Source organism: Acanthopagrus latus, chromosome 11 (assembly GCF_904848185.1).
Source record: "Acanthopagrus latus isolate v.2019 chromosome 11, fAcaLat1.1, whole genome shotgun sequence".
Lineage (NCBI taxonomy): Eukaryota > Metazoa > Chordata > Actinopteri > Spariformes > Sparidae > Acanthopagrus > Acanthopagrus latus.
In genome coordinates this window covers 23,544,398-23,563,212 of record NC_051049.1, presented here as the reverse complement: position 1 = coordinate 23,563,212, position 18,815 = coordinate 23,544,398, and the positions used below count along the sequence as shown (strand labels likewise).

The 18,815-nt window shown below is 40.1% G+C and overlaps 1 protein-coding gene across 12 annotated transcripts in view; it reads left to right on the top strand.

Moving 5' to 3' along the window:
* The window catches only part of lrp8 (low density lipoprotein receptor-related protein 8, apolipoprotein e receptor), a 181,388-nt gene that overhangs the window by 111,992 nt on the left and 50,581 nt on the right, over positions 1–18,815 (top strand). For all 12 annotated transcript variants that reach the window (XR_005077712.1, XR_005077714.1, XR_005077715.1 and 9 more), the window contains 2 exons: positions 13,194–13,568; positions 17,386–17,508. Coding sequence is in view for 5 of the 12 variants with exons in the window: in XM_037114453.1 (XP_036970348.1) it covers positions 13,194–13,568; positions 17,386–17,508 (498 nt within the window). In the remaining 7 variants the exon portion in view is untranslated. The remainder of the gene's footprint in view (positions 1–13,193; positions 13,569–17,385; positions 17,509–18,815) is intronic.

Genomic DNA, 18,815 nt, shown 5'->3' with positions numbered 1-18,815 from the left:
TAACAAATATGAACACTTAAAGGTTAATTGGATGATTCTCTCATTTCTTATTGCAAAAGTGCCATTTCCCTATGCAATATTGAACAATGACAGAACACTAAAATGTCATCGTAATATCTGCTGACGGGGTGTTGATGGTCAGGCTAAATGATGATGACAATGCATGCTGCACTTTTAATGCTTTGAATACAACTCTGTGTGTGTTGTTCCCTATTTAATGTTTTAAGTAAGATGTCAGCACTGTTATTTAAAGGGGGCAATCCAGAGACCTGGATTACCGCATCTAAGTTCCACTGATTTTTTAACTAGTATTAAAGGTATTTAGCTATCAGCTATTTTTATTATACACTGCTTTTAATGAATACACCAAAGTAAATGTGATTTGTCTCAGCACTTTGAGAAGATGTTTATTTATGTGTATTTATTTAAGATAAAACTGATATTAATTCCAGTCAAACCAACACTAACTTATAGTGTTGTTACTGACATTTATTGTTCTCAGAAAATGGTTTATTCTTTATTATACAGACACAGAAATAACAAAGTTACTAACAAAACACAGGTCTGTGACGGAGCTGTCTGATAGCAGTTTGGCGTAGAATACTCTATGAATAGCTCTCCAGACCGGCTGTCTGGTAATGCCAGCATTTCTGCAACACATGCCACCATTCAGGGTTATTAAGAAAAGGACGACCCAGTCACCTGTAAAAGGTCTTTGAAAATAAAACAGAAATAAAAAGTAAAAATAAAAACACTCATGCAATGGGTGTTTGGTGCTTGTGTGTCTCATGCTAATGTAGTTTGATTCCGCCATGCTGATAAATGTTTTCGTAAACAATATTTAAAGTATCATACAGAGTAGAGTGTAGAAAGTGTGTAGACACAGTAATGCATCCCCCACAAATACACATTTTTCTATAAATTAACCCCTAGATAATACACCTCCTTTTTGAAATCTGCTACATTCACCCCCGCCCCCTTAAAATTCATCCTGTCCTCCTCCCCACCACCCGCTTCCTCCACCTCTGATCTCCTCAGCTCTTCCTCTATCTCTCGCTCCCACGGCAACTACAATTGGAGTACAGCAAACGTTTAATTAGGGCTGCTAATTGAGTGTATCCAAATGTTGAATAAAACATGGATCCAGGAAGAGAGGTTCTTTATAAAATTTAGAAGAGGCCTCTGAAGAAAGTTTATGAGCTTTTAATTTATGTTAATGTGAAATCGCGTTCATTTAGGTACACAGCTGTCACTAGCTGTGTTTGCATGCTTTGGGGTGTATGCGTAGGTAAAACATCATTTTCTAAGTTGGGGTAAAGGGGGTGCTTACATGATGGATGGCATGCCTCTTGTTGGCTGAATACTAATTTCGTTTTTCTTTCATCACTGAAAATTGTTCCTTAAATGCTCACCAATGAGTTTTTAATTTCAACAAACAGGATCTTTGAGTTGCTGGTTGAGTGAGCACAGGAGTGATCCGGCTGATCACCAGCAAAGTTTACATTTCCATAAATTTGATAAGATCACGTACACTTAAATGAGAACAGATTACTCTCTTAATCGTCTTGTTGTCATATATTTTTTTTTCTTACCTGATCACTTTGTCCTCTGCCTCTCGCCAATACTTGGCCTATGTGTGGTAGCCCAGCACCAGCAACAGCTTAACACAGTCAGGCAGGCTATTTCTGATCCTAAGAGAGCAATGAAAGTACTGTAATCCTGTCAGTGTGGATAGCACACTGGTATAGATGATGGCCTTACCTTTATTGGATCCACTGGCAACTACATCCTCTAGCTCCCAACCTTACTGAGAATGCAAACATACACAACCTGCACACTGTGTTATTTCTTGACGGAGTTTGGTTTTATATCATGTTTACCTTAAACAAACATCATAAAAATAGATTTTGGCCATGAACCTTTCCTCGTGTAGCCTTTGTACAAAGGCACACAATGATCTGAAAACTGAATTGGTATTTTGAAATGGTTTTTCAGTCTTTCATGGTCAGGGTTTTTGCCCTCTGTATGTTTGTTGCATTGATATTAGCTTTCCTTTCCTATGTCAGAGCACACTCCAAAGGCATATTCAACATTGTAAGAAACAGATCCACAAACAGAGAGACTGGTAGATTGGGAGAGAGACAGTAGTCATAGAGGCTCCTGCAGGCCCCGGGGACCTGTTGCTCTTTTCACATCAGCCTGTGCTGCTGTATTACATTACAGCAAGCTGTTGCTGGATCGATGCCCACCAGGGATGCGTTAGTTGGTGTTTTATAGCAGGGCAGAGAGGGCCGGACGAGAGGGAGATGTTATGTGTTTGTGTGCTCTGTGTGTGTTGTTCTGGTACCGTAAAGTGGGGGGGGGGAGTGAATCAAGTGTCAGAAGGGTTTTGTATGTGAAGAGACACCTATGTCTGTAAGTTCAAGTGCTTTTTACTCAGAGGAATATCCCAATAGAAACACAGTTAAACACACACTGCACGTGCATACACATACAAATAAAAACGTGCACATCCCCTCCTCCTGGCATCTACACACATGTAGTCCATAACTACTTTAGTCCAGCTCGCTGTTGACCGCAGTAAATGTAACTTCTGTTCTATGAATTGATAACAGATCAAAGAGGAAAATGAAGAGTCCACCCACATAAAATAGTATGTGGTACGAAATTGCATGTGTTTGAACATTTGTTTATGTAGTGGTTTTGCCTCATTTATCTTGTTTCCCCTACATTTCCACCAGTCCACTGCATAGACACAGAGCGGTAGCCTCTTTTGTCTCAGAGTTTCTTCCCATTACGTTTCCCTTCATTTATAATCCTTTGACTGCTCTCACTGTGTGCGTAGGTGTAATGTAATGGAGCACCAGCACAACAAACGGGCTCACTGCACACCCAGAGGCATAAGCACTTGCTTCAGATTCAGACTTTTTTCTCCCAACGATAGCTTCAAGAATTTTACTCTCTCCTCTCTCACTCCCAACTGTGTCCTTTCCCCGGCACATACACGCAGGTGAAACCACAACTTTGCTACAATTTAATGAGGATGCAAGAGAATTTGGTTTAAATGTGTCAGAGGGAGGATCTTTTAATGTTGCTGTTTTCCTGGTCAGTAACCTATAAGACCCAACCTACCGTCTTCTCAAAGTCATCTCTCATATGTATTTTATTCAGATTTTTTCTTTCTTCTTTTTTTTTTTATTGAAAAGATAAGACACACTGTGTTTATTTGTCCATATCAGAATGAAAATGATCTTTACCGGTCAGGTATGTGTACAGAAGGAATTTGACTTATATTACCCTCACAGCGAAATAAACATACAGTAAGATGAATATAGTGACGGACATTAGCTGCTAGCTACTGTACCAAAGCTTGTGGCTAGTGACTATCTTGTGGCCACATAGCTTCTGTCTAATAAAGCTAATTTATTAGCTAATGCACTTTAAACATTGACATGTCAGCAATAACACCCCCGATAAACAGCATTCCTTTTCACATTTTTCCTGTTCAGAAACCTCTTTCACACAGAATTTATCTCAATAGCTTCTCTGAAGAGATTACACATGAAGTCGACTGATATATTGACTGGCTGATTTAGCGGCTGATATTAGTCTGTATCAGATAGATCGTTATCATCACGTATCTTGCTGGATATGGGCAGATATGAATACTTCCTTTTCAGGGCTTATAATGCAGAAAAAGAAAAAAAGAAATTCCCTGTGAAATTTACTTTTTCAGCACACTGGTGTCATTTTGGATGATAATTTCACTATTTTTGTCACTCTCAGGATGGGATGCTCAAATGTCTTACTGCCATATAATGAACAAATTGTTATCTTTTCACCACATCCTGATGATGGATAGTAAAAGTCTGTGAGGACACTGGACCATATTTCAAGGTAAAACAACATGTTTGACAACCGATTAGCCAACATAATACAACAGCTAACATTAGCATCAACCACTTCTCAGCTCACATTACCGTTTGATTACATCCAGTGCAATTAAGGTCCAGGCTGTAATAAATAAGTCCAAGATGTCCATTGATATTTAATTATTAAATTACCTTTCTTATCATATTGTGTAACACTGTCAAACAGTAATATTAGCTCAGAACTGGTTGAGGCGAACAAATACGTTAATTTATTGTGAAATATGGCCTGATGTCCCATCATCGTTCCAGTTGCTGACCAATTTGTCATTTATCCTGGAAAAAAGCAGCAGTGCAACATTTTAGCTTCCCACTTGCACAGATGCAAGTGACAAATATTTTTTGGCAATTTTTTGGTATTACCAAGAGAGCTTGGATTTTTTTTTAGACCATATTTTTTTTGCTCATCTCCTCACTTGGCTTTGCACTCAGGTGTCTCTCCTTAAGCATTCACTTCCTCTTTCCCAGTAACAAAAGATTTGTCATTATATCATGTTTCTATATGTATTTGATGATAAGTTGTCAAATTGTAGCCACAAGAACGGCATATACCTCTTTAGCTTAGAAACATCAGTGTGATTAGACACCATCTAAAATACCCGGAGGATCACACTGTTGTCTGGCAGTAGAGAAAGAAATGTGTTTTTTCCTGTTGAGAGTGATCAACAAGATAAACAACAACCTTATCATGATGAGACCATCTGAAATGGTGATCATGTCATTATCATTCAGCGCCCATGGTAAAATGCAGGATTACATGTTCATTGTGGAGATGTAATCATCACACTTAATTACGATGACCTATTTTTAATGTATTCATAGATTTTGTACTTAACAATTATCAGAGGGAATGTAATTATTTCCCAGACAGACTTGCAGACAGTGTGTATGTGTACTCTATGCATGTGTGTTGTGTGTGCATGGAAGGGAGAGGGCATACTGATAAGACTGAAGACTGTGTGGAGCCACAACAATGGAGCGATGTCGCATTTTGGCTAAATGGCTAAAATTCAGTGAAATTTAAAAATGCATTTTTTGACCAAAGGCTTTGGCGACTTATGTCAGTATACCCACCTAGAAGCATGTAGGGACACAAGACATTCATCACATCACCTGCACACACATTCACATACATTCAATGTACTGTGATTGCTGGTGAGACAGTTAATACTCAAGCCTAAGCTGCTGATTGATGGCATAGTGATTGAGCTATTGAAATATCCTGTTCTATTCAGTATACTGTCCCTGTATGGTGCTCTGTGTGTGTGTGTGTGTGTGTGTGTGTGTGTGTGTGTGCGCGCTCCCCATAGTCCCCACTCATGAAGGTGGTTGAGAGAGAGTCTTTCCCTGGTGTATACCAATCAGGTTACACAGAGAGTTACAGTCTCCCAGTGAATTTTCTGCCATTTTTCTCTTCATCTAAGCTGCCATTTCATTCGGGTTCCCCAGGCCCTTCTGCCACACTGCAATGAGGTCTTATTTTCAGTGGCTTTTCACGCTCAGTATGACATGTTTTTACTCTGAGTAAAGATAATCCTACCAGCATAGGTGAATAGTAAGTCCCTGGAATCCTGTACAGTAGTACAAATTCTATGCTAGTAGAATAGACTGGCAGATATGGAACATATATATGTTTTAATTAGTGTATAATCACCCGAAAAATAGTAGTAGAGTAGTTGTCATTACCTAAGAATGAGCCGGCTCTACAGTAGCCCAGAATGAACAAACGAAAAATGTACTTCAAGTACTAAAGTAGTAAAGGTAATCATTGTAGCTCACCATTCATCTCTCTAAGATGTATTTACTTCTCATCTTCACCGTCTCAGCATTTTCTGCATTGCTGACTAAAGTGAAAGTTATTGAAGACCAAGGTTGTGTTGAAAGCAATGAAAATATTCAGACATCAATGTGAATACCAGTTTGAAGGACTTGGGTTTCTTCCGTTAAGTTATCAGATTTCCCTGAGGAAAAGTACTGCATTCCGTTGTATGTTTGCTGCTATTACACGTGTGTGCTTTTAGTGAATGTGCAGGGTATAATAAAGTACAAACTTTATGTACTGCATGCTGTCTACGACTGCCACTATCTTGTATCATGTTCTTTCTTTTTTCTTTCAACCATAAGAAAGAATGTTAGACTGACTGACATGTTAGAAGCCGCTTTGCCACCAATGCTCCAAACATGTATGTCGGCTCTGTGCCCAGCAATCCCCATTTGGCCAAACTGTCGGAAGTGAATTTCTTCTGAAGCCGCCTTCTGTTTGTCAGTCAGTGATAAATCTATTCTGAATTCCATCTCCCCTCACTCTCAGTCTATTCCATTAGGAGAAGAGGATCACTTTTATGTTACAGCAAGTCGAAGAGCTGAGGGCTTAGGGTCTGCCTTCCTGGTGATCGTGTGTGTGTGCGTGTGTGTGTGCGTGCGCTGCTTTTTTCCCGCACCGTTGCTTCAAAAGTCTAATGTAGCCAAAGCACTAATAAACACTTTCCGAGAGCCCAAGAGGGATTGCTTGTCAAGATGTCTATGTCTCTCTTTGCACCCACGGAACGGCTGCACAGAAAGTCTTTTCATTTTCCTTTACAAGCTTTTATTTAGGTTTCTAATGGACATTTTTCATCACATTTTATGACAGCATCACCCTGCAAAAGTAATCTGAAGTGTTTGGATTACACAAAACAAACCTACACAGTCAACACTGAAATCTTAAACCAAGGAATTCATACATTCCAATAATATTCAACAAACATCTCCACATCCTCTAAAATAGCTTAAGATTGTACTTATTCCACGTAAAGTAGATATGTGGATAAGAACCAAAGAAACAGCAACAGCAGAGCAACATCAGTGCTGAACAAACATACACTGAACAAACACTCAAAAAAGATGTGAGACGGAGCAATTTTCTGTTTTAGCTCTTTGATTTTGACATGGCTCATATTCATAGGGTCCATAAATCGAACAAATGTCCATTTCCATGTCCTCAGCTCATTTAGCTTTTGTTGCCATCACATTATGTTTAGGTGTAATGGCAGCAACCATACAGAAATACCAGGTTTAAACAGAATGTATTGACATGCAGAATAACAGCAACAATGGAACAATAAAAAAAAAAAGCTGCACGGCATTTGAATGTGGATTCCGAACTCAAATGTCAGTGTTGTGAATGAGCTTCAAAATGATTCTGTACAGCCCTAACACACACACATATGCATACAGACATTTGGGGCAGATTCACTCCCGCAGAATGAGTTTCATCAAAACTCTGATCTAAAACTGCCTCTTCTGCCTCTTGTCCTCCTCCTCTCTCCCCCACACAGCTTCTTAGTGTTTAATCCCCAACTAAGTGGCAGACTAACATTTCTAAACCTGTGCACCACACAATCATCTTTTTATAGATGTGGGGATGCCAACGCCTCTGGCACTCTTCTTCCTCTGACGGTTTGCTGTTTTAATGATATCAAGGTTAATGGTGCCTGATACATAGCGAATGCTACATTAACTTACAAGCCTAAAAAAAAAAACATTTTCAGCACATGAGGATGTGTCTGAGTGCCATGCAGCTGTGAAGTGCAAGAAAATGTTGTAAGATTGTGAAGTTACGTTTGTGCAATTTAAAACTGGCAGCATGTAATTTTCTTTATCAAGTGATTGCACACTGATTTTACCTGAAAATCTGTTCTTCCTGTTAACCTCCAGTATGTGTGGAGGTGGTAAAGTGGGTCAGCCTTCATTAGAGAGACCCTGACAAAGAGTTTGGTTGCCGTTTGGAAGAGATGTCGCAATGCACTGTTCAATTCGTCAGTTTTCAATGTGCATGGAGAGGATTATCTTCCAGTGACCAAACTGACGAAAAGTCCAAAAGTTATTTGCACAAATACGTCACCACCGCTCCTTGCAGGAGCATTTTCTTTGAAAATGGCATTTAGCTTCTTCAGATAGAATAGCAGATTATAAATAGATAGCATATTTTTTTTCTGTAGTACAGGACATTTTGCCTTTGTTTTGGTGAGGGGGATCCTGCTGTATCTGGTTAGGTCTTTAGTGGAAAACAGTAGTGACAGGTCATGCAACAACAGTGGCAAATATTGGAAACTCCTCAGTCTGCTGCCCTGCTCAGCTCCATGTGAAAATAAGGTTTTTAGGCACCAGGCAGTCAAACTGTGCAGCAGATCAAAAACACTCACTGAAGTGTTGGCTGTCGTTTGGGATGGTATTTTAATGAACAGTGAATAATTGAACAAAATTTGTTCCTCCCCTTTTGGAATTTGATTTTTTTTCTCTGTTCAGTCCTCATGAATACCAGTGGTGATTTGTTTGCTATTACCCTCGTGTGTCTTACAGTACAAGGCATGCCTGACTCACCACGGATCCATTTTTTTATTGCTCCCGTCCAGTGAAAGCTAAGTCACTGATATTTCATAGAGTAGATGAATGTATCACTTGTCTGAATGGCCCATTAAGCCTAGTCTGGACTAAAATGCCTTCAGGTGTTAGTGTCTATGTTTAGATGATTGGAAAGCGAGCGTGCTTCTTTTTACGGCTAAATGCAGCGTTTTGTACAGCACTGTGAAGTAACTGTTTCAGTTCCATTTCTGGTTGTTAGAGTTGATCTGTGATCTGTAGCTTGTTTTTTCTGCTGGCACACCTGGTGAACTCAGGTTTGTGACAAGCGCATGAATGTGGGCGCAAAGTGTGTGTATGCTTGTGCACAAGTGGACACGCACCCACACCACGGCTCAGTGGCTGACATGTTAGACTAGAGTGTGATTGGATTCCACGCTCCAGAAACATTAAACCCAGTGACTCAGAGAGAAAGGTTGGAGTGTGTGTATGTGTGTGTGTGTGTGTGTGTGTGTGTGTGTGTGTGTGTGTGTGTGTGTGTGTGGCTTTGGTGTCTCTACATAACATGACATGTTTGAGTGCATGTCTAATTTAATCTATTAATCTATTTCCACCTGTACCCGAATGTGCTAGTACTTCTGTTAAAGTGCACTAAGTAGATATTACTAATCTTTTCTTGTGTTTGTGTGTTTGTGTGTGTACGTATAGCTGCTTGCTTTAGACTAGTCCATGCTGGAGAGGAGTTCAGTTGTCCTTCAGATCAAGGTCAATGAGTTGTGCCCTATCTGCCTGCTCCATCTATTAGCTGTCCAGTGGAGGGTCTGGGGATGGATGGATAGAAAACTCCAACCCCGAGTTAAACACAATCACCTGCAGGTGGGGAAGGTTACTGTCAAGATGTAATCAGTTACAGGTTACTGATTACCTATTTAAAATTGGAATTGGTAGAATAATCCATTGGATGATTGTATTTTAATTAACAGTCAGAAGCCCAGCTCTGTAACACTATCTGATTTTCTCAATTCTTTTAAAGCTTTCTTTGTGCGCTTATTTTGTAAAAATTAGAATGGGGCATCCATGAAAAGCACCTTAAAGTAAACCAACTGCGTCATCTGTCATATTTTGTCTGTTTGTCTCGCTGGATTATCAGCCGGCAGAAGTTTTACAACATATTTGTGACATTTCAACGGCTGATATTGATCCCTTTCACTTCTAATGTAGAAGTTTAACATCATTTACCTCCCTGGATCGGACTGGTTCCGGGGAGTCCCACAGATGCTGGATTGGACTGAGATCTGGAGAGTTTGGAGGTCAGATAGACACTCTGAGCTCTTTGTGACGTTTTTGTGATGTGGGAGGGTGGATTGTCCTGATTGGGCACTGCATTAAAGGGTACCATTGCCAGTAGGGGCTATTCTTGGTCCTCAACTGTGTTTGGATGGGTGCTGCCTGTCTAGTTGAATCCACATGATTGCCAATACCGAGTTTTCCCAACAGAACTGTCCACATAAACTCTTACCATTTTGTCTAGAATTCCATAGTAACATATGGATTACAATTACAAAGTTGGTTGGCTGTAAACCCACCATATATTATCTCTTAACTGTCACATCTGGCCATCTTTCCTCTCTGCCATTATCTGATATTAAATCTGCCTGCCTGCTGTTCTGACTGATGGGTCCCTTATGGTGGTAAAATGTTGTTTCTCCTCCCAAATCTATCAGTGGTTCAGCCAACCTCATCTGCTCCTCTGAGCACCTGTCTCCTCTCCGATCTTCCCTGTCCCAGTTTCTGAGGTTTCAGCCTGTGTTAACCAAGAGACCGGCTTCACTGACTGATCGATTAAAGTCTTTTTGCCATGTGTCAGCTTTGACGTGGCCAGGTGATGGGATCAAGGGCTTGAAGGATCAAGGGACACAGCTGAAATGCACTATGTGGACTCAAGAATTTCAGCCTGGAAACCAGCATATAATATACTGTACATTGATGTTTAAAATCTGAAAGAGTCACACATTCATAATTTGGAGTCAATATGGCAAAATGCATCATTATCATGTCATCTGAACAGTACTTTTATATGCAAGCTGCCTGATTTCTACGGAAATCTTCCAGATGACCTAAAAAGTCAAAGCAAAATTCCTGTATTGCAAAAACCAGGATGATTATACTTCTTCCTCAAACAGAACTAAAACTTTCAGAGGAAAGAAGAAGTGAAGGGCTTTTAGTTTAGAATAGAGCACTGAAAGCAGAACTGATGGATTTGAAAAGGAGATATCATCTACTTTGAAACAATAAGCGGCAGGGTTTTTTGGAAATGCAGTCATCATATTAGGAGACTCATCAGCAAGTATATCAGTGATCACAGACAGTAGCAAAAGTGTCATTTGTTTGAAAACTAAATGACGAATAAAACCTCAACTGTTTAAAAAGCAGTTTCTCAACCCAATATGATTTGTGGTTACCTATTTATAGACTGTACTGTATATCAGTGCTTCATATTAATCAATCAACCAGTCTATTTCTAGGGCTCTATACTGTATATTGTTGTCATATTTCTATATTAAAGTGAAACTCTCACCAAAAAGCAACCAAGGCTTTATTTGTGAATGTATATGAGTCAAACCTTCGTCTAAAAGCATAATTACAACCAAAGAGGCACTTTTAAGATTTACCATGGTTTCGTTTTCTGGCAAGCACATTTTCAGTGGAGTGCAGGGGCACTTTTATACTAGCATCAAAATCGCTCTTTTTAAAACACTAAGAAGGCTCGACACAACATGAAACTTTGCTCGTAGTATCACCAGGGTCTCTACACATGAACACAAGCATTGAGAACACTGTTTGTGTACACAGAGTTTACTAAAAAGAGTTTTTGGACAACTCACGTTCTGCCATGACAGCGGCGTAAAAGTGCCCTTTCACTACAATGAAAATAAGCTTGCCCGAAAACAAAACTACAGTAAATCTTAAAAGTGCCTCTTTCGTCATAATTATGCTTTTACACAAAGGTTTGACTCATATATATTAACAAATAAAGCCTAGGTTGCTTTTTGGCGAGAATTTCATTTTAATGACATACCTGTGTTCTCTTACCACTCTGACAGAAACAAAAGACAAAGTGAAAAGCCTGGGTTCAGTACATCCTGTGTTTCTGTGTATTTTAAACTCAAGCTAAAGTAGTTTTTATCCATGAGTCACAAATTTGATCAAGTACAAACCACCTGCCTCTAGTCTAAACAGAGCTATTCAGAGCAAACTATCTTTTTGTAGCTCAGTATCCCACTGATAACCACCCTAACAGGCTTTTTTATCCCAGCCTCGCTGTTTATAGCCAACACACCTGGCTGACCAAGCATTCTGCTTTGATGAAAAACTATTTAAAGTGGTAAAAAAAAAAACAATATTTTGCTACTCTGGCTAAAAACATTATCACTCTCTGGAATAAAGCAAATAGGGTTATTATTTTTTTTTTAGAAGCATAAAATCGTCCTGCTGTTTGCAGAGAGAAAGTATTAAAATAACCACTTTATAACTTTGTGCACACCTCATGTGACCCCCAAACCACCTAAGCTTCTGTCGGGATGCTGCTGATGTTGTTTATGTGCTTATGTTAATTAAATTACTTAGATCTGAGTGGGGATGATTAGCATGCTAGCAGTAATAGCTAGCAGGGAATCCAATAGCCTATTATCATAATGAGTCCCTTTGGCGCACTGTGTGGGCAGCTAGAGAGTGTGAAGCTGTTATGTCGGTCACCCAAAGAGGAGTGTTACATCAAAGGACAAAAGTTTTATTTATTTTTTTTTTGAAAATCAGAATACATGATTCGAATTGATTTGTCCAACCTGGCTGGAATTAAATAACGTCACTGCTTAAATATGGCAAAGAGGAAACACACAGTCTGGCAGTAAAACATAAAAGCACATAGATAGACCCTCCCAGATTCATAGATTCAAGTTTGGAGATTATGCATAGTTTTTGTGATGAGCTGTCGGAAACCTTGCGGTACTGTAGGTGATGAAATAAACGCCTACTCATACAATCACACACATGAATATACACATCTCTCCTCAGGTATTTCTGTACACACGTAAACACACAAATCCTCGTGGAGGGGGGTTCTGCACTGCGGCAGACACCTGCAGCTGTGCCCCCACTCTGCTCATTATACACCTGTTCTCACATACTGGATTGCTGCTGCACATATGCTCCCGACCTTGTGCTTCATATGGTACGCTTTCACGTTTCTCAAGCATGTTTCACTGTAATAATGGTTGCTTTTATTGATTCAAGGGCTGAGACTTTGTGATTGCAGTTAAGACCATGTTTACTTATACTGAATAATGAATAATGTTTGCTTTTCCCGTGAGGCGAATTTTTCTGTTTTTCTCCTTGGATCTTTATCCCTTTTTCACTTTAACGGTAACTGCTCCTCATCACAATGCACAGTCACCTCTGTGACTTTGGATCAAACCTTTTCTTTTACTCTCACCAGACACCACAAGCCCAAGAGCAAAGGAGGAAGATTTGGAATTGCCCTTTGCTCATTAACTCCAAATTTTAACACCAACACAGTCTTTTCGTTCCATCTCCATGGAAGGAGGGAAAGATGTATTTCTGAATATATTCACACTCCCCCAAGGAGTTTGAATATATGCAGTGATAACTTAACTATCTGACCTCTAACTCATTTTTTTCTCCCATTTAATGCTGTGTGCGCCGTCTGCTTTCAGAAGGAGCTCAAGTTGCTGCATGCTTTATTCGACAGCTTTAGTCTCTTGATTTCTCTCTAGAGACCTACTGTAATGATGATCATGAGATTTATGGTAGATCGCATCTAACTGATAATGATAATAAAATTAAAAAAACATTGCTGCTCAAAATGTTAACTTCCTCTTCCCACCTGCCCCTTTTGTCACATAGATGCAAAGGCTTGCCCCTCCAAAGATTTCCAGTGCCGTAACGGGAAGTGTGTGGCGCCAATCTTCGTCTGTGATGGCGACGATGACTGTGGGGACGCCAGCGACGAGGAGAAGTGCTCGACGCCCACCTGCGGCCAGCACGAGTTCCGTTGCAATGACTCCGAGTGCATCCCTGCCCTGTGGAGTTGCGATGGCGACCCAGACTGCAAGGACAAATCAGACGAGTCCATGGAGCGCTGCAGCCGGAGGACGGAGCCCCAGAAACCTCGCTGTCCGGTGGGCGAGTTCCAGTGTGGGAGTGGGGAGTGTGTTCACATGAACTGGAAGTGCGATGGAGACGCAGACTGCAAGGATAAATCGGATGAAGCAAATTGTCGTAAGTCAACTGTGAATATAATGCATTTACTTGGACAAGCAAGTGTGTAAATGTGTGTGTAATTCTACAGACATTTAAAGGAACATGCTGTTGTTCCAGGTCCAACTTTTTTTCTTCAGGGTTTTTAAAATGGACACTCAACCATCAATAAAAGGCATTTACAGTTAAAACAAAACAAAAAATGCTGCTTGGCTTTCAGATTGAAAACACACATGTGGCCACTGACCAGCCCTGTATGTTTGAGTGTAGTATAACTACACCCCCTGCCATGTTCAAACAGACGCAGACCTGTTACTCTCAGTGATGGAGGAAAGGCACATTACAAGTTGGTTTGGGGGGTTTACAGGCAAAGTCATCAGGCAGAAACTTACATTACATCACGTGGGAAATAGTGGAATATAATGGAAGGAGTGCACGAAAAAGTAGGATTTTGACCCTAAAACATAATAACTTTAAATTTTTGGATTTTAATACATAAGAAACCTTATTGGGAAGCTTCAAAAGGATATTAAAAAGAATCAATAAATAACTACCGTCTAGTCATAATCAAGAAACACAGAAAAGTATCCTACTAACATGAAGTTTCAAGAATGGAGCATTTTCCCAATTCCATTAAACTCCAGTGTTGTTTTTGTCTAATGACCTTTGGGAAAAACACATGGAAAAAAGTCATACCTTTGACATATTCAATTAAAACAAACATTGGCAATGTAATTTCTCCTGGAACAACTCCATGACTGCATTTTTTGGTCTCTTAAGAATAGCACTGATGTCACTCCATATGCTCTAGGACACAGCTTTTCTACTAAATTACAATTGCAGTGTTCTTTGTAATGAAGGAATGTGTTATCCCATTTGCAGTGTCATGGTTCTTCTATGTAATTATGGTCATTGGTCAAAGGTGGTCATTTTTTATTTTTATTTTTTGTTACTGAATGTTATTGTAATTTAAAAATGTTACCACCAGCTGTAGCCTTTCATGAAGGCACTAAAACAGATACCAAAAGTAAAGCATGTTGCATTGTGGAACAATGGCTGTGTGTGTGGCTCACCACTACTGGAGGAATATTCTTCAAAGGCTGACATGTCGTGTATTGTTAACAAAGACTACATGACAAATCTTGTTGTGCTGCCAAAGTTGATTGAAGAAAGATCAATGCTAACTTTATAATGATGATCCTTGAGTAGGTTGCCATGCAACCATGTGATCGGTTGGAGCAGAAGGAGGAAGTGTGTTTCACCGTGTGTGTTTGCTGTGTGTGTGTGTGTGTGTGTGTGTGTGTGTGTGTTTGCTCATCCGTGTGCATGTGTAGGAGGTGAAGGTCCATCATCAAGCAAGACCCCCATCTGGTCTCCTCTTCACACGCCCACACACCACTTTGAGAGATGACAGCAGTTTCGCACATACGACATGAAACAAGCACACTGGGCTGCTACACACACACACACACACACACACACACACACACACACACACACACACGCACACACACACTTTCACAAGACAACAGATAGATGTATACTTGCAGACCACACCCGTGCATACACACAAATACAAACATAGAGGGCTGTTACAGAACATAAAAATCGCTCCAGTCTGAAATCAGTCTGAAAGTGAATAACCAGACAAATTGCAGCACAACCTGTTGTTACAATGTACAGACTATTGCACATATTGTATATTAATATAGGTCTCATTGATGTTGCAGTTTATGACAGGATAGGTTTTGATGTGAATACCATATGACAACAAGGTTAAAACAGCATCTTAGTCATAATATTCTGGGCAGGAATCGTACATTTAGCACTATGTGGTCATTTGATCTGTATTCCCTCTGCAGCTTCATCTATTCTAGATGGATAAAAGCAAAACGTTTTCCAGAAATATATAACACATTCTTGGTCATCCAGTTTTGTTGTACTACCTAAACATTAGCTCAAATAAGTAATGTATTTAAAGCTCGTAAGCTGTCCCGCTCATAAGCTCTATATTCATACTTTGTGTTAGATATGTGAGATTGGTAGAAAATTTAAAAAATGAAAATTAATTGGCTTCCTGAAGTAACTGGCCCTCCAAGGATTTTTGTTCTAGGTCAGCAATTTTACATTTTAGTTTTAGGTAAATTAAACTTACCAGGAAGCTGCAACCAGTTTCCTAACTAGCTTGCTCAAATAAGAAAATGTAAATTCCTGGGTCAGTTTTTCCAGGTCTGAGATTGATGGGAATGATGACATAAATTCAATATACACAGTAGGTTTTTATATAAACAAAAACAAACCCAGTAACATGATTTAACATGGATGACAGAGTCTTCTGACAGAGTGACAGCAAGTGAAGCAGCCCGTCTGGTCTACCTGTGGCAGTGGAATCATCCGTCTCAATAACCATGTTTGCTTTTTCAGATATGATGAGACGGGAGCTGTGTGTAGTATATGTGTTTCATCGGGTCTGTGTGCATGCTCATCACATTGTGAAGAGAAGTGGGCGGTTGGAGGTTTGTGTTAAACAAGATGTAATAGTTTTAGATGTCTGTGTAATGTAAATGAGCTGGCAGAGCTCAGCTGAGGGAGGTGCAACATTTCAATGTAAATTTGAAATGTGAGAATCATTGCATATCTCCAGGTTGTTCTCTCCTCCCCCTCTTGTTCCTGCCGACCCATCCCCTGGTTATTATCTGCCATCTTATTTGAAACATCTGTCTCAATAATATTGCATTATTTCACAGACATACTGAGACAAGCGGCTGTGAGCAGGGTGACAGGAGGTTAATGTAAATGAGGAATGGTCAAATTGTATTTGTAGTTTGCTCTCTCCTTTCTCACCTGCCAACTTTTCTGCAGATGGCAATCCGTTATTATTCCTATCCATCCTGGGGATTTATCATAATTAGCTGAGCTCCAGGCTACCAATCATTTGGCTGAAAGAATCAGCACATTTTGCGATGGCACAGGATTATGTCTTCTGCACGTTGCTGATTTTAGCATTAATATGACATTATCTTTATTTTTAGCTTTAGAGGTCTTGAGTCAGCTTCCCTGTGTGGTCATGAAAATGTGCACCATCCGGCTGCATATATGCATTTGATGCGTCTGTACTGCATGAGTCTTCTCAGTCACGGGAAATTTGTGGATTTATGTGCACTTGGTGTGAAACGGTGTGTGGTGGTTTTGTTTCATATTTTCCAATACCCTGATTGTGTGCCGCCCATTTTTGTAGCCTCCACAGCCATTGATCAAGTCTGCCTCCGTTCCCATGGCAGAGCCAGTCCAAAACACAACACATGAATAATTAAACAGCCAGTTAAAAAGACGAATGAGTTAAATAAAACTGCCCTCTGCTGTTTGAGCGAGCACAAGCGAATGCTCGTACGCACTTGCACATACACACATACTCAATAGGTCACAAGATGTGGGATTTCCTCAGACAGTGAATGAATACCTGCTTGGTTTTCATTTCCACTGGGGCTTTTTCTGTGCAGGTAAGAGTTGTGTATGACTGATTACTGTTGGATTGGAACGCACTCCAAGTTGGCCTGATGAAAGAAGCAAAACACGAACCGAACACACACATACACATCATCATAGATACACTTGAGGCTGAGAAATGATGGGATGAATGTTGTGAAGGTCTATGCGTGTTTTGTGTGTGTGTGTGCATTGTCTTTGCCTTTGCAGAGGGCTAAATGTGTTTTCATCTCATATTTTTGACAATGTTTTATCATGAGTTATGAGCCACTAGCTTTCTTTAATGAGACTGATAGATTATATTTTTACTAATCTGCTAATCTACAATATGTCTTTGGTTTGTGTCCCTCAGCTCTGCTCACATGTCGACCTGATGAGTTCCAATGTGGTGATGGATCCTGCATCCACGGCACCAAACAGTGTAATAAAGTTCATGACTGTCCAGACTACAGCGATGAAGCGGGCTGTGTCAACGGTAAGATTCAGATGACATGCAAACAACTTCCTGCACACTTGCATCATATCCATTGTCCCTTACATAATGGAAGAACTCAAATGTTTTTAAGGTCAAATGTTTTTATCCATATTTCATTTTCATTTTCATTTCATCATCACCTTCATGCATTTGGTCCACCCTAAAAAGTCTATCCAATTACAATGTTACTAGCGAGGTTCACAGGCAGCACAAAGGAGCACAGATGGCTGCAGTTGGCTGCACCAGTTGAATCAGCACCACGGAAGAAAGTTTTGCACTGCTTAAGCAACAAAGACAAAGAGGAACAGGGGCTAAGAGACCACAATGTCATATTATTTAAAGAGTCTCAGTACGTGTCTGGACACTAATGGCATAACAGTGAAATGTGCTTGAGCACAGCACTTGCAAACAAGTTAAAGCGATGTTTGTTAAAGTTAAAGTGATGTCACTAAACCACCAGTTTACACAGTGTGGCACCGAGAACATCTCAAGGTCATCCTCAGACACTGCATGGCTGCGAACTTTATTCAGCAACAGTACAAATAGGGTCTCAGCACATAGTTCGAGGCATCAAACAGCAGCTATCTTTGCCAGATTTCTTTTGTAAAGTGAACACAGCTCACCACTGCCACAGCTTCCTGTTGTAGGGAAGCCCTGCGAGTCGATTACCGAGTGCAGTGGAATTCCGCAGCTCAAGGATGAAAATGTATGATTATTACTCCATGGAAATGCAATCAAAGTTCATATGTCTCTTACCTACCAGCTTATAACAGTTATTATTGAGAGCGGATAGGGAAAAGAAAGGAATTGAGCATTTCTAACCACACTCGGTAATCGACTCGCAGGGACTTCCCCACAACAGGAAGCTGCGGCAGGAAAGTGGCGAGTTGTGTTCACTTTACAATACAAATCTGGCTAAGCTAGCAGAGGTTTGATGACTCGATCTATGTGCTGAGACCCTATTTGTACTGATGTTGAAGTTTGGCACTGTTCTGAGCATTATTTGTGGCTTTTGGTGGCAGTTTCTTGCTGGAGGCATATACTGTAATGTATTGTTATCGTGCGGGCATTTCTGCAGTTGCTAAAACTACGTGAGCTAGTGGTATGCAAACTTGAACTCTCGAGGGGAGGTCTTACTCAGGGTTACAGTGTGTTAGACTATGGATTAAACTTAAACCGGAATATCCTTTTAAGTAAATGCCAAACCCTGCCCTCAATAAACAGTTCTTTTTGAAAAATCGTGAATACTTGACATGATTTCTCAGCTGTGGGCATATCTGTGTATTATCCTTAATTAGCTTCACCAT